General features: G+C 47.6%; 1 protein-coding gene across 4 annotated transcripts in view; it reads right to left on the reverse strand.

The window, feature by feature from the left end:
* The window catches only part of LOC138246456 (uncharacterized), a 420,592-nt gene that overhangs the window by 185,368 nt on the left and 219,601 nt on the right, over positions 1-15,623 (reverse strand). For 3 of the 4 annotated variants that reach the window (XM_069201077.1, XM_069201078.1, XM_069201076.1), the window contains one exon: positions 11,521-11,778. The exons of the other annotated variant lie outside the window; for it this stretch is intronic. In XM_069201077.1, coding sequence (XP_069057178.1) covers positions 11,521-11,778 — 258 coding nt within the window. The remainder of the gene's footprint in view (positions 1-11,520; positions 11,779-15,623) is intronic. 4 annotated transcript variants of the gene reach the window in all.

Below are 15,623 nucleotides of genomic sequence, written 5' to 3' on the forward strand. Positions count from 1 at the left end.
ATCCTGGTGGAGAGGCGACGATAAAATATGGGTCCGATTCTACTTTACCCCAGGTTTCAGTAATAAATAGACAATCGATCTGCCAATTATCGATCATTTCGCAGATTTCCAGTTTATGTTTGGGAAGGGACCTAGCATTTATTAGGCATATTGAATGCTATAGTTATAAACTGCCTTCTGTTTCATTTTTTTCTCCCCCCACCCTGCCTGCCTAATCTCTTGATTTCTTACCTTTGTTGCCTCTATAGGGACTTGAATAGCCCAATTGCATGTTTCACAGGTCCAAATAGTTCCACCTCTACTTAAAGGCTTAGATACTTAATTATTAATAGGTTTGAGCAATGGTTTACTATATTCTTCCTCTCCCCCAGATACTGTACAAATGTGAAAAAGGGCAGCATTTCTGGCCCCTGGGGCATGGTCGGGCGCGGACGGGCGCAGATGGGCTTGCCTTTGGCTTGCCTTTGGTGCGCCACCGGCGCGCACGCTGCGCGGTCGCTCGTTCCAGCACATTTATGCCTGCAGGAACGAGGCCCAGGCAAAAGTAGGCTCACAAACACTAGACCGCTACCAACTCAAACTATGTAAGTTAATCTCCAAAGGTTTTTCTGGATTTTAAGTTTCTGGATTTTAAGCCATGCACTGTCACAGTGCCCCCTAGCAGAATGCCTGGTACTTGACTTAGAGAAGGCCTTTGATTCCTTGGAGTGGCATCACCTCTCTCAGGTTTTACAATGAATGGGGTTATGCACTTGATTTACAAGCATGGTTCGACTACTTTATAACTTGCCAACAACTAGAGTTCTAACGGGCTTTTTGATCTCACCCCTCATCAATTTAGAGAGGAGCATGCGTCAGGGATGCCCCATGTCCCTGCTCTTATTTTTCCTGTAAGTGGAACCCTTAGCCTTAACTCTCAGAGAAAGGGGATGAGAATGGGGAATACCTCTGGGTGACAGTGTGCACATGGTCTCGCTCTATTCGGATGATATCCTGATATATCTACATGATGTCACGCAACTACCCACCCCCATTATCACAATATTCACTACTTTTGCTGAGCTATCAGGACTCCGAGTCAATTGGACTAAATCCTGTCTCTTTCCATTTTCATCCACCACGCAGGACCCCCCCAACTGAAGCACCATTGATGTAGCATGCGCAGACTTTTAGGTATCGGGGAATTCAGATATAATGAACGGATAAGCAACTGCTAGAGGGCAATTGGTGCTTACTGACAACTCCACTTATTTCACCCATGTACAAAACACCCCAAAGCTGAGGTCCCAAAGTTGCGGCGGTGTATCGATGTTATCACCCGTGCCTCAACTAGGGAAGTAACCCCTTATGCCCAGGCGATAGTAGTGGCGGGAACGCCACGGGGAGCACACATTACATCCACAACAGAACTCAGTGCTTGGACTATAGCCGGCACCCACAAGCTTTGGGACCTATATGATAACCACGTTCTTCTTACATTTGGGGCTCTACGGGAAAACACTATTCTAGCCCCTGGAGGCTTCCTCTTGCATTGCTCCCTTATTGGAGCATTGCAACAGACTTGGGGAGACATAACACACAAACTGCCCATGCAATATTTACATGTACTTGGTGCGCATATGCATATGGTGCATTGGTTGGCAGAATATCTAAGACACCACACCTCCCCTTCACTCACACGACTACGGGGCCACTGGGAGGTCCATAAATGTACACCATACATGGATAAACAATGGTCTCAAGTATTGAAGAGTGTAGGAAAGTACCATCTTCCTTGGCATGTTACCCCAATTTCTGCCTGATTTTCAGTGTGTTTGACTGTGTCACTGGGATCCTAGTAGCCAGGACCCCAGTGCTTTTGGTTTATGGCCTGCTTGTCAGTGTGTTTTTACTGTTTCTCTAAATTGTCACTGGAGTACTGCTAATCAGAACTCCAGTGCTCATGGTCTCTTTATTTCCAAATTTGTCACTATTGTCTAGTGATCACAAATTCCACTCCAAATTGGTATTCTGGACCCCCCTTACAAGTCCCTAGAATATGGTGCCTAGGTACCCAGGGCATTGGGGTTCCAGGAGATCCTTATAGGCTGCACCATTTCTTTTGCCACCCATTTGGAGCTCATACAAACCTTTCTTCAGGACTGCCATTGCAGCCGGAGTGAAATAGTGCAAGCACTATTTCACAGCCATTTTCACTGCACCAGGTAACTTATAAGTCACCTATCTGTCTAACAGTCTTCAGTTTCCGAAGGCTAGGTGCACAGTTACTGTGTGTGAGGGCACCCCTGCACTAGCAGAGGTACCCCCACATGGTCCAGGACCAATTTCCAGGACTTCGTGAATGCAGGGACGCCATTCTAAGTGTGCACTACATATAGGTCATGTGAGGAGTCTAGGATAGTGAAATTGCACCCCCAATCCAATTCTGGTATTGAGGGGCCAATCCCATGCACCCTGGGGGCTCCACCATGGACCCCCACTACTGCCAAACCAGCTCTCTTTGGTTTCCACTGCAGCCCCAGCTGCTGCCACCTCACAGGCATGCTTCTGCCCTCCTGGGGCTCGGGCAGCCCAACCCCAGGAAGGCAGAACAATTTATTTCCTTTGGGAGGAGGGTGTTACGCCCTCTCCCTTTGGAAATATGGGTAACAGGGTTGGGAGAGGTAGCCTCTTAAAGCCTCTGGAAATGCTTTGAAGGGCTCAGATCGTGCCCTCCTAGCATAAGCCAGTCTACACCAGTTCAGGGACTCCCAGTCCCTGCTCTGGCGCAACACTGGACGGACAAAGGAAAGGGGAGTGACCACTCCCCTGTCCATTACCACCACAGGGCTGGTGCCCAGAGCTCCTCCAGACTGACCCTGGAGTTAGCCATCTTGGATTACAAGGTGTGGGGACCCTCTGGGAGCCTCTGAGTGTCCAGTGCCAGCAGGTGACGTCAGAGATCTCTCCTGATAGGTGCATACCTGGTTAGGTAGCCAATCCCCCTTTCAGGGTTATTTAGGGTCTCTCCTCTGGGTGTTTCCACAGATTTGGATTGCAAGACTCTGCCAGGACTCCTCTGCATCCTCTGCTTCAGCTTCTGACCGTCGGATCAACCGCAGACTGCTCCAGGAACTTTGTTACAGCAACAAAGTATCCAAGAAGGCTACTGTGACCCTGCAACTTCAAAACCTGCCAGCCACTGCAACAGTTTCCAGGCTGTGAACACTCTGAGGACTGCCTGTCTTCATTCTGCACCAGAAGGCCCGAAGGAATCTCCCGTGGAGTGAAGGAGTCAAGTCCCTGCAGGCACCTCTCTGCGACAACAACCGGTACTCTGGGACTCCTCTCCTGTCGACGAGAATGATCCCTGGAACACAGGTTGTGGGCTGAAGTCACCGGGACTGTCCAAAGGTCCAGCTGTCCAAATTTGGTGGATGTTAAGGGCTTAGCTCCCTGTGCCAGACAGTGCCCCGGTGCACCGCGTCTTCTGCAGCTCCTTGGGCTTCTGTGCACTTCTTCCAGCGTTCTTTGTGCACAGCTTAGCTCAGGTCCCCAGCACTCTATCCTGCGACGCACAGCTGCCTGAGTTGTTTTCCAGTGGCACGAGACCCCGTTGTGTAGTGCTGCGATGACCGCACTTTGCAACTCCTTTGTCTCCATGTATTGGGACTCCTGTGGGTGCTGCCTGGTCTTCTGAGGGCTCTCTAAAGTGATGAGAGCCCCCTCTTTCTCCTCAGTCTCAGTCAAGACCCCCCGGTCCCTCCTGTGCCTGTGCAGCGCCTCTTTGACGCAAAACTCGTACTTACGTGAACCAAGGTTTGTTGGTGGAATCCAGCAACGAAAACAGCCTGCATCCAACGACATGACGTGGACATCTCTTGCACCATGCAGGAACTCACAGCTGTCTTCTTTGGTGCATTTCTGTACTCCCACCGGATAATCCACTTTTGCACCTTCATCCAGGTTGGCAGGGGCTCCTGTTCTTCCTGGGCTCTTCATCGACTTCTGGACTTGGTCTCCTCTCTCCACAGGTCTTTGGTGCCCTCTGTGCATAAACCAGTGCACACTGATTCCGGGACCCCCAGTCCCTGCTCTGGCATGAAACTTGACAATGGATAGGGGAGTGAACACTTCCCTGTCCATCACCATACCAGGGGTGGTGCTCAGAGCTCCTCCAGAGGGTCCCTGTGTTCTGCTATGTTGATTCTAAGATGGGCAGGGAACTCTGGGAGCATCTGAGTAGCCAGTGCCAGCAGGTAAATCAGAGCCCTCCCCTGATAGGTGCTTACCTGGTTAGGTGACAAGTCTGCCTTTCAGGACTATTTAGGGTCTTCATCTGGGGTGGGTCCTCAGATTCAGCTTGCAAGATTCCAGCAGGACTCCTCTGCAACCTCTGCTTTGACTTCTGGCATCCGGGACTGCGACAGGACTCCACAGAAACCTACAACTTGCAGATCCAGGAGGATGACTCTTCTGCAACATTGATCCCGACTTCCTTCCAGCTTTGCAACAGTTCCCATGCTGTGCATCCTCAGAAGACTGCAACTCTTCAGCCTGCACAGGAAGAAGAAGGAATCTCAGGTGGACGTATCACTCCCCTGTAACTACATGTACCTGGCTGCATCGACAACTGGCTGCTTGGATCTCCCCTCCTCCTGAGTGGCCTGGGTCCAGCCTCACGAGTGGTGGTCCAGAGAGTCTCCCTTGGTCCTCTCGACCAGCTGTCGCACTTTGGTGGTGGTAAGTCCTTTCCACCCCACGCAATACAATACCACCATGCACTGCATCCTTTGCAGCTGCCAAGGTTTGTTTGCTTCACCTCCATGAGGAACTTCAGGTGACATGTAGCTCCAGTCCTCAGCACCCCCTCCTGCAATTCCTGGGCCTCTGTGTGGTCCTTCGGTGACGTGGGAGCAACTTCTGTAGTAAAGCGTGGGCTGTTTCTGTAACTTCTGTATCCCTGTCCTGTGGGACACTGACGGGGCTGCCTCTGCTCCTGTGGGTCTTCTTTGATGTGGAGGGTCCCCTGTGACTCCCCCTCCTGGGTAGAGTCCTCCTGGACCTTGCTGGTCCCCGGCTCTACCTCTTTTCCTTCAACTGTCAATTTTCTTTTGCCAAGGCTTGTCGGTGGAACTCCTATTCCAACGCCCATCTGTAATCTTTAATCCAGCGTGGGACATGCTGCCTCCAACAGGAACTGCTCTGCGGCTTCTGGGCTGCTGTGATGACCTGTTCTTCATCACCGTCGACCAACTCCTGCATCTTCAGTGTGGTGGGTAGGGGCTCCTGCCCCAACTAGACTCTGTTGTGTCTTCTCGACTTAGTCCCCTCTCTCCACAGGTCTTCTTTCTTCTGGAATCCACTGCTGGTTTTCTTGCAGCCCCTTCTGGATGTCTTCTTTTTCTTCTTTTCTTCCTTTTGGGTGGTTTGGGGAAAATCTAGTGATTTACTCCTGCTTTCCTGGTCACTGGTGGGTGCTGTGTTACTTACCTCTGTGGTTTCCTATTACTCCCAGCTCCCCTCTACACAGTTTACTTACCTATGTGGGGGTACCTTGTTCGCATTCCATTTTTTTAGTATATGGTTTGTGCTCCCCCTAGGGTCACTATTGCTTATTACTATTTCCACTGTTTTCTGACCTTTTCTATGCATATTTCTGATTGCTAGTGTATATATATATATATATATATATATATATATATATATATATATATATATATTAGTGTATTACTTTCCTCCTAAGGGTCAAGTATTTTGTAGTGATTTGTACCAAAATGAAATACCTTTATTTTTGTACAACTGAGTGTATTCTTTCATGTGTGTAAGTGCTGTGTCACTACAGAGGCATTGCATGAGTTTCACATGTCTCCTAGACTAAGCCTTGGCTGCTCATCCACAGCTACCTCTAGAGAGCCTGGCTTCTAGACACTGCCTACACTTCACTAAGAGGGGATACCTGGACCTGGTTTAAGGTGTAAGTACCTTGGGTACCCACCAGACACCAGGCCAGCTTCCTACAAGCTCCAATGGCAGGGTGTAGTGTATGTTAAAGGTGGGACATGTACGTATGTACTTTACATGTCCTAACAGTGAAATACTGCAAACTTCGTTTTTCACTGTTGCAAGGTCTATATCTGTCATAGTTTAACATGGGGCTGCCTTTAAATACCCTTAAAGTGTAGTTTCCCTTTGAGAGCAGATAGAAATATGGAGTTTGGGGTCTCTGAGTTCACAATTTAAAAGTACATCTGTTAGTGAAGTTGGTTTTTAAATTGTTAGTTTGAAAATGCCACTTTTAAAAAGTAGGCATTTTCTTGCTTAAACCATTCTGTGACTCTGCCTGTTTGTGAATTCCCTGTCTGGGTCAGACTAACAGTTTAGCTGTTTGTGAATGTCCTCCAGACAGTGACACAAAAGGAGCTGAGGTGTATCCTACATATCCTGGTGAGCCATCTGGGCTTGAGTGGAGGAAGGAGTGGTCACTTATACCTGAATGGGCTGTGCCTGCCCTCACACAATGCAGTGTCCAACCCCCTGGTGTGTGCCTGGGCCCTGGCCTGGGCAAGGCAGGATCTTGTGAACAACAGAGACTTTCCTTTTAAGTTTGCCTACTTCAAAGGCAGAAAGGGGTATAAGTAGTGCACCCAAAACCCCAGACTTAAGATCACTTCTGGAACCAAGAGGAACCTCTGCCAATGAGAAGAGATGAAGCGCTGAGGAGAAGTGCTGCCCCTGCCTGTGACTGTGGTTTGTTGGGCCATCCTGCAGTTGTTGCTTCTGCCTGTGAAAGGGGACAAAGACTGGACTTTGTTGTGCATTCCTGCATTAGAATAATCCCTAAGGACTTGAACTCCGTTTGCCTCCTGTTTTGAAGTGTGAGGGTCAACAAATAATTTTTCTGCCATGACCTGGACTCTCTGCTGAGACTTCTGCCCTGTCAAGTGGTGTCCTATCCAGTCCGTGGGCCCTTGAAAGGTAAAGTTGGCAGAACAAGAGCTGCAATCCACACACAGAGCAACGTGTGAGCAAATTTTCGATGCACCATCGGCAATGCAGCTGATAAATGATGCGCCACCCACTTCATGGCTGAAATCGATGCTCCACCTGCATCGCAGCTGAGGGATCAATGCATTGCGGCAACACTCGCTTACAGCTGCTGATAATGATGCAAACACCACACAGCGCGGTGTTCTAACTCCGTGCGACCGGATTTCTCAAGCATCGTCGCTTGGCATCAAAGTCATTGTGAACCTGCGTGGATCTGAGGTGCCCTGTCTGAAAATGGATGCATTGCTCTCTTGCGAGGGAGAAAAACGACGCATTGCCTACCCGACAAGAGAAGAAACAACGCACGGGCTCACTAGTGAGTAAGGAATTGACCCATTGCTGATATTTCCGATGCATTCTCACTTGTGCAGCTTTATTTTTGATGCAACCCAGGTACTTTGAGTAAAATCAATGTTTCCATTGTTTTCTATGGAGTAAGACTCTTATTCTTTTGAAAATTCGTATCTTGACTTCTGCATGGATTTTTGTCATTTTGGTCTTGTTTGATTTGGATAAATATTGTCTATTTTTCTAAACTTGTGTGGTGTCCATTTTGTAGCGTTTTTACTGTATTACTCTATGTGTTGGTACACATACTTTACACATTGCTTCTGGGTTAAGCCTTTCTGCTCGTGCCAAGCTACCAAAGGGGTGAGTGGGGGTTAACCAGGTGTGTTTCTCCTTTGCCCTGACTAGAGTGAGGGTCCTTGCTTGGACAGGGGGTAACCTGACTGCCAACCAAAGATCCCATTTCTAACAGCCACCATGCCACCTCTAATTAGACCCAGCATATCAAATCTGCCTAGGTCTTACTCCAATATAAACAGTCCGGCCACAACCTTCATGTCAGTTCCTATTTGAACTGGAACACAGCTTGATTCAAGTGTCACAGTGAGCCACAAAGGCCCCTGGGGGAGTGAGCTGTCAGTCCTTCTGGAGTCTGGTTCTTGGTAGATACAATAAGAGATCTTAATTGAAAGGACAGCCACCACCGTACCTACTGTTCTGCCTTAGAACCTGACAAAACGCTGATTGTCCTTCTAATGGTTTTTGGTGCTGTTGATACGTAAGGTTCTTTTGGGGTTCAGCTGGTGTAGTCCTTCCTCCTTTTTTAAGGGGTGAAGGTGGGCAAAGAATGCTGGAAGAGTGACGGATTGTTCAATGTGAAAACAAGTCATAGCTTCTGGCCAGAAGGCCATCCCAGGTCCTCAACATCAGCTGGACTGGGAAAAAGGTGGTTTAGGGTGGGTGCGCCAAGAGAGCCTGGAGCTCTCTCTCACACAATGATCTGAAGGGATGGCAATGAGGAAGACGGCTTTGAGAGCAAGAAGACAAAATGAGCAGCTGTGCATTGGCTCGAAGCAGTTACACATGAGGAGCATCAAAAGCAAATTAAGATCCTAGTTTGACATCACAACCAGTTTTGGAAGGAACATATATGCCACACCTTTAATAGGCAGCAACACAACAGGTAATATAAAGAAGGTAGCCTTTTTGAGCAAATACAAAAAGTGCAAAAATGCTGACAAATAACCTTTAATGGTGCCGGCTATAGATAAAACAGACAACAAAACATCCTTCATTTTTGCTTGTAGGTGGTCTGCATTGGGGACTCAACACCAGGCTACAAATGTGCCCCAGCAACCTGAGTAAATATATTTTGTAGAGGGGTAGGGGGATGCTGGGCTGGAAGAGTGACAACGACAACTTCAGCAGGTATAATGAATGCAGTCAACTGCTGCCACACAATCTCCATGCATGGAGGTACAGATTATGCAGTATCAGGTGCAGAACCCTGCTGCTGTGATAGAAGATCCTCCCGAAGTGGTAGCACGATCAGAGCACAACTGCTGATGCCCAGTCTTCTACAGCCTCCGTGCCCAATCTGGAGCCAAAAGTATGACTTGGGCCCAGTCATTACTGATCTTCTTCAGAACCTTGGGTATGAGAGGGAGTGGCGGAAAGGCATACAGGAGTCCTGAGCTCCACTCTAGTGGGGAATTCCAATGTTTAGACATTTTGACACTGCATTTTCTTGGCAGTGGTATGAAAAAGATCTAGCCAGGACTCTGCCAGCAGGGAGAAGATGTTGTAAGCTACCTTGGGATGCAACTGCCATTCATGATCCACCAGGCATGTCCGGTTGAACTCATCCACCCTGGTATTTAAAGATCGCTCCAGGTGGTTCCTGATCAAGGAGAGGCCTTGAAGCTCTAGCCAACTCCAGAGGCATGGGGCCTCTTGGCACAGGAATCAGGCCCGCACACCACCAACCTCCCTTTTGCTGTACCACATGGCTGTGGTGTTGTGTGTGAGAAGCTGCCCTGGCATTCCCTTGATGGATGGCAGGAAGGCCTTCAATGCCAGGCAGATGCTCCAACAGATGTATGTAGCACCAGGATTTTTCCAGAGACCAGGGCCCTCTCATCTCTATCTCTACCAGATAAACTCTCCAGCCCAGCCAGTACGCATCCATCACTGCCATCAGCTCTAGGTGGAGAATGGAGATCTTCCAGTGTCCAGGTTGTGGTCTAGCGGCCACCACTGCAAATCATGTGCAGTCTCTCCTGAAATCTGGATGCCATCCAACAGGTTATTTTGGTTCTGGGCCCTCTGAGACTAGATCTCACTGTAGAGACAACACATACCACCTGGCAAAGTGGACAAGCAGAATTCATGAGGCCTGCAGGTCAAGAAGGCTCAGAATTGCTCTCACCAAGCTCAAATAGACAAAAGGTGACAGGAGGAATGCTTGCAATAAGTCAAACTACTGGCATTCACTCAGTGTACCATTCCAAACTATTGTTATTTTGCTGACCATGCCACTTCACATTAGACCCAGCCGTATGCAAATCTGTCTTGGCCTTGCTCAAATAGGAACAGTCCAGGCAAGCTGCCAAGCCAGATCCTCTTTGAACTGTAGCACAAACAACCCACAACTGGTTTTGTCCTCATTGGGGCTCTTCAGATACATTGCTTGCGTGGTGCAGAACACAAGGTGAGCTCAAGGGGCACAGACGAAATGAGGTAGACGCGGATCAGCACAATGCTACTTAGCGGTGTGCAGAAGCACTGCTGTAAAAATATCTTGATCTAGTCTGGCACCAGAGGAATATTCTAAAGGTGAGAAATCTGCAATCAGAAGCATCCATAAGAAAGTATATATATTGACTCAATATCTTATTTCTCTTACCCTGTTTACTGTCAACATATGGAAATACACCATCATATTTGTGGAAAGTGTGGTAAAAGTGCTGCTGCAAACAGCCTGCAGTCAACCAGAGCCAATAGCCTTTCTCAGAATGAGTTCTACTGAACTATAATTTGCATAATATGTAAGTATCTATGGATTGCAAAATGTAGAGAGCTCTATTACTCAGATACAGAAATGTTTTGGTCTGTAGAAAATACCCACAATACATAGAGGTGTTAGTACAAGAACTTTTCCTTCTGTGGTGGGAATTGTAGTGGTGCTCCTTCAGGTTCAAATCTACTGCCTCTGCAATAAATAGTGGAGTAATGATGGCTCAAGTTATGGATACCAGATATGCTGGAGATGAGTTATCATTTAATTTGAAGGAACTGATATCAGAAATAATGTTTCTGTGAACAGATAGACAATCCCATCTCAATTTCTTAGTTGAATGTGGTAGTTGACCATTTGCTTTTTCTAGTAATGCATTGTCAACAGAGATGTGGGAGAGGCAAGCTTGTCACTCCACCAGTGGCAGTTCGTGGGGCGCAGAAGGTGCGGGATGGCACTCGGAGGTTGGGGAATTAAATGAAATAAGACACACACAGAAACGTACCTCTGGTCCTGTGCCGCTCCTCTGCTCCTCTGTCTTGCTGGTGCTTCAGGCACAGGCTCCCAGCCTGCCCTGCAGCCAATCCAGACGCTCCTCAGAGCAGCATCAGGATTGGCCTGGACCACCAAGCCAGGGCGCTTCCAGGCAGGCTGGGAGCCTGTGCAGGCTCTCTCCAGCCCAGCAACCATATTGCTAGGCTGGAGAGAGCCCTGTGCGCATGTGTGTTTGGCAGGCCTGAGACGGCTTCCCAAACATACATGTGCAGTGAGGGGGAGTGCTGTGCACTACCCCTCAGTGCACGTCATAGCTTTGGCCCTGCCCCTTTCAAAGAAAGGTTTTGCAGCTGCTGCTTCTGGCAGGGGTTGCCGCTCCTCCACCCTTATGGAGGACCCACCCCTGCACTCCACTCTTTATTATAATTGATGATAGGAAAGGGTCAATAAGGGTCTTTATGTATGAGCAAATCTTGAGTTGAGGTTTCCCGTATGTTGTCACAATTTGACATTACAGTATGTTTCGGAAAGGGGAGAACCCTTGAGAGGCAGGATGGCTGTGAGATACCAGCATAGTATTCTGTATTGGTAATCATCCTAAAATGGTAGGTTTATTTATTGGGTTTATCTTACTGATAGATTGAGCTGATGGCGTAGGAGTTGGTAAAGGTTTATAAGAGAGGAATGCTTACCTTTTTCTGTGAGATCAACTTCTTTTCTGTTATCCGTCCCATATTCTATGTGGTACTTTCCGATTCCTTCCTGTGAATAGCTAATTTTCTTTGTAGAATTGCTCATAGAACAGATCTTTAAGGTATCTTTAAAGCATTCTATCATCTCTGGGCAAACAGGGATGCTGTTCAAGTCACAGTGTTGCTTCATGTCGCTGGTCCGGATAGTGAGATGGTTTGCTTGAGAAATGTTCACAGTGTGTTCACATGATGGGTGACCTGGGTATGCAGAAAAAACAGGTTTAATATTCAATATCAGCAGGCCATGTCTGTCGAATTAATGACCTCAAGAAAAATTCAAACGTTAGTGATTGCCAGTGTTAGCTTCATAATAAACATCTAGGGCCTTATTACAAGTTTGGCAGTCTTTTGGCGAGACCGCCGCGGTGGCGGCAACCAAGAGACCACCATATAAGTGGTCATCCAACCACCGTATTACGACCCACACCGTGAAGACCGCCAAAGAACACCCAAAATTCTAAAACCGCCAGGACACTGGAGGATGGGAGAGAGGCCAGCCTGACAAAAATCCACCCACCAGATTACAACCCACAAATCACCACAGCGGTTCTCCCATGGCAGAAAAACATTGGAGATGTGAGCCACCGTGGTCAGAAACCACTGACAGAACACAACACCACACTGGACAGTTTGAATACCCCACACCTGACCCACATCCAAACACCTGACATACCTACCCACACCCCTATATATCACACCCCCACACAACCCAAAATCCTTTGCAACAAAACCACCACGCTGAGAAACAGAGAACAGGCACATACACAGATAGAGCACCCTAACACTATAGGTCCACACACATCACACACCAGCTAAACAAACACAATACACACATAACAAGCACAAAAATTCCACGACAACCATCCATCCCTCATAACGTACCACCCCCACCCCATCAATCACACAACACTGCACTCTTTCATATACAACACCCCCATACTGTCAACACAATCACAACCATATCCCCACAAAAGCACCCACGATTCACCAACGATGAACTGACGGTCACAGTGGATGAAATTGTCAGGGTAGAGCCACAACTATTTGAAGCACAGATCCAGCAAACATCAATTGCCAGGAAAATGGAATTATGTCAAAGAATAGTCAACAGGGTCAACTCAGTGGGCAGCCATCCACTCATAAGGGACGACATCAGGGAGAGGTGGCACGACCTATGGGGGAAGGTGCGTTCCATGGCATCGAGATACAAGATAGCCGTGCAGAAGACTGGCGGTGGGCCCCCACTTCCTCTCCCACAGTTCACATCTTGGGAGGAGAAGGTCTTGGATATACCGCATCCTGAGGGCCTGACTGGAAGACCTTGGGGAATGGAGTCTGGTAAGTACCTACAACATCAATATCACACAATTGTCGTGTCCTGCATGCTTCCTCACCACCCAAATACCCCCTAATTCACTGAATGTACTGCTACACCTACCTGCCAATCACCCAATGCCCCTCTCCTCCATGCCACCACCCCACACAGCGCTACTGCCCACACAGCACCTTGACAAGGGCATGGATATTACAGGTTAATCCTATCACTACAACTCCCACAATGCACCAACCCATAATTGTGAGAACCTGCAATGTGCACATCACATTTCATGCATGTGTGACTATTGTACTACCTACACCAACTAAAATGTACAACCGAGGACCAGTACATGGCAATGACAGCAATGCAATGGCACACCACAATTGCAAGAAAGGCAAAACACAGCTACAGCACAGTGACAATTCCAAATGGACACAGATCTATATCCACAAGCCTGTAATGGACTGACCATGGGTTGGAAAGTAAGATGCCAGACTCCATGCACATGCACATCATCCAGAGAAAGGAATATTACTCTTGCAGACCCACATATTGTGTTCCCAATAGTGACATCATGGTGCAATGTGCACACATATTGTGTGACATCTACCAAGCCTGACTACACACGAGGTAGCAAAGTTGAATGGCCATGTCAAGTATCGGATAGTAACAGAACCCTCAGCAGTGCCATATGTACAAATCAATGATGGCAGCACCCAACATGGAGTATGGTACGCCTGTCACAGACATGTATGTACTAACAAGCTATGCTGTGCAGCATCTGTCATTGTCGTTGCAGGGAATCATGGTAAGCCATTGTCTGCATCTCACAAAGAGGGAACCAAATGCACTTTTTAACTGTACTCTGTTGTAGTGAATTCTATATTGTCTTAATGGAAAGCAGGAGTTAGCTTAGCACTCTAGCTTGTAGACTCGTGCCCTAGTCACCAAGTGAATTTTACCCTACTTAGGTTGCTCTGTTTTAGCACAATTATTTATTTATATCTTTCAAAGATGGCTGCATTGTTTTCAGTTAGGCTGATGTTTTAGTTTGATGTTATCAGTGCCACTGTGCTAAGGCATAATTATCAAGCGACAAAGATAAACAAACTGGAGTTATTCACATTAGGAACTTCCCCCTTTGCGCTTTCGAGGGAATTGTTTATGCAACTGCCGCCCCAATCATGTCTTGTTATCTATCGTTTGGGAATACTCCTATGTCAGGGGTCCGATCAGATCTGTGTAAATATATCTCACATAGACAGATAGTCAGAGGGATTCCTACCAGATGCCAACAACACTATCTATGCTACACATCGCCTTGATACTGACCTGGTATTCCTGTCATCAAGGAGTCTGATCTAGAGACCTCATTCCAAGGTAACAATGGTTGAGGGGCTCTTCTCATGGACTTGGTACTGGCAGATTAGGTTTAACACACCTAGCTCTCTTCTAGGTTAGAGATTATTGTGTTGTAATTTTGTTTATTGGTTTAAGAGTGTCAATGAGTACATTTATGATACAACAACAATAATGAACAAATATAGACAAGGAACAGCATATCCCAAGTGCCAAATAATCGTCCTCTATAAGCGGTATGATGAAAGACTGCTGCTCAACATAATCTGGATAAATAACCAAGACACATTCGCCATCTGCAGTGTATATGCACAATGCTGAAAGAGACAAAGAAAGAGACGATGACAAAAAGATAGGAATGATAAGAGGTAACTGTACTGACAAAGGTGAGAGCATCACGGTAAGGTGGTAGAGTAATAAATTGATTGATGGGAGAAAGGGAGGGTCATAGATTTAGCGCAAGCTTGGACCAGCGTGCATATAGAGGGGGTACCAAGCATCGTAATGTGTCACAGTCCGAGACGAGTCTGCCGTATATAGCCTGTAAACAGTGGTCCCTTAGGCGGCATCTCCCCTGCCGACAAGTGTTTAAATGGACAACGGTCCTGCAATCTTCCCACGTTTGAGCTCTGCCCCCTGGCAGAGCTAGTCGGATAGGACACATTTGAGAATAGGGGAGAGCAGAATCGGGCTCTCGGTTCTTTCAGCAGGGGAGCCCGTAAAGGTCAGTGTAGGGAAAAGGAATTGGAGCATCCCCAGCCAGTGGGGATTGCCGGGTGAGAAGGGAGAAGAAAAGAGAGGAGAAAGCAGAAAAATAGAGAGAAAAGGGGAGGGATGGGGGAAAGGAGAGGGAGGGGTGGTGGTTAGAGGTGGGAGACAGAGATAAATAGGGGGGAAGAGAGAAAAACGGAGGGTTGAGGGTGGGGGACTGGCATCACTGAGACAGAGGGGGTATAAATAAAATATGGAGGGAGAAAGAGAGGAGGGGAAGAGGGGGGAAAAGGGGGAAAAGAGTGAGCAGTGGTAGCGTCTCCATGATAGGGGAAAGGGGATGAAAATGAAAAAGGGGGGAGGAAGGAAGAGGGTGAGGGGGTAAGAGGAAGAGGAGAAAGGGAGGGGATCCGAAGTAGGGAGGGGGAGGGGAAATGAAAGGCATGAGAAATTAGCTAGAAATCTGTGATGGCAGCGGCATGGCTAAAGGATCTGTGAGGTGTGGGGCCCATACCTGGGCAAAAACAGCAGCGTGATCTTGAAGATTATAAATTATTTTTTCATGCTGAGCTATAATAGTCATCGCCACTATCCATTCCTAGGCGTGGGAGGTACAGCCGATCTCCAGCATCTCAAGATACATATTTTTGCTCTT

The sequence above is a fragment of the Pleurodeles waltl genome, chromosome 7 (genome assembly GCF_031143425.1).
Source record: "Pleurodeles waltl isolate 20211129_DDA chromosome 7, aPleWal1.hap1.20221129, whole genome shotgun sequence".
In the NCBI taxonomy this organism is placed as follows: domain Eukaryota; kingdom Metazoa; phylum Chordata; class Amphibia; order Caudata; family Salamandridae; genus Pleurodeles; species Pleurodeles waltl.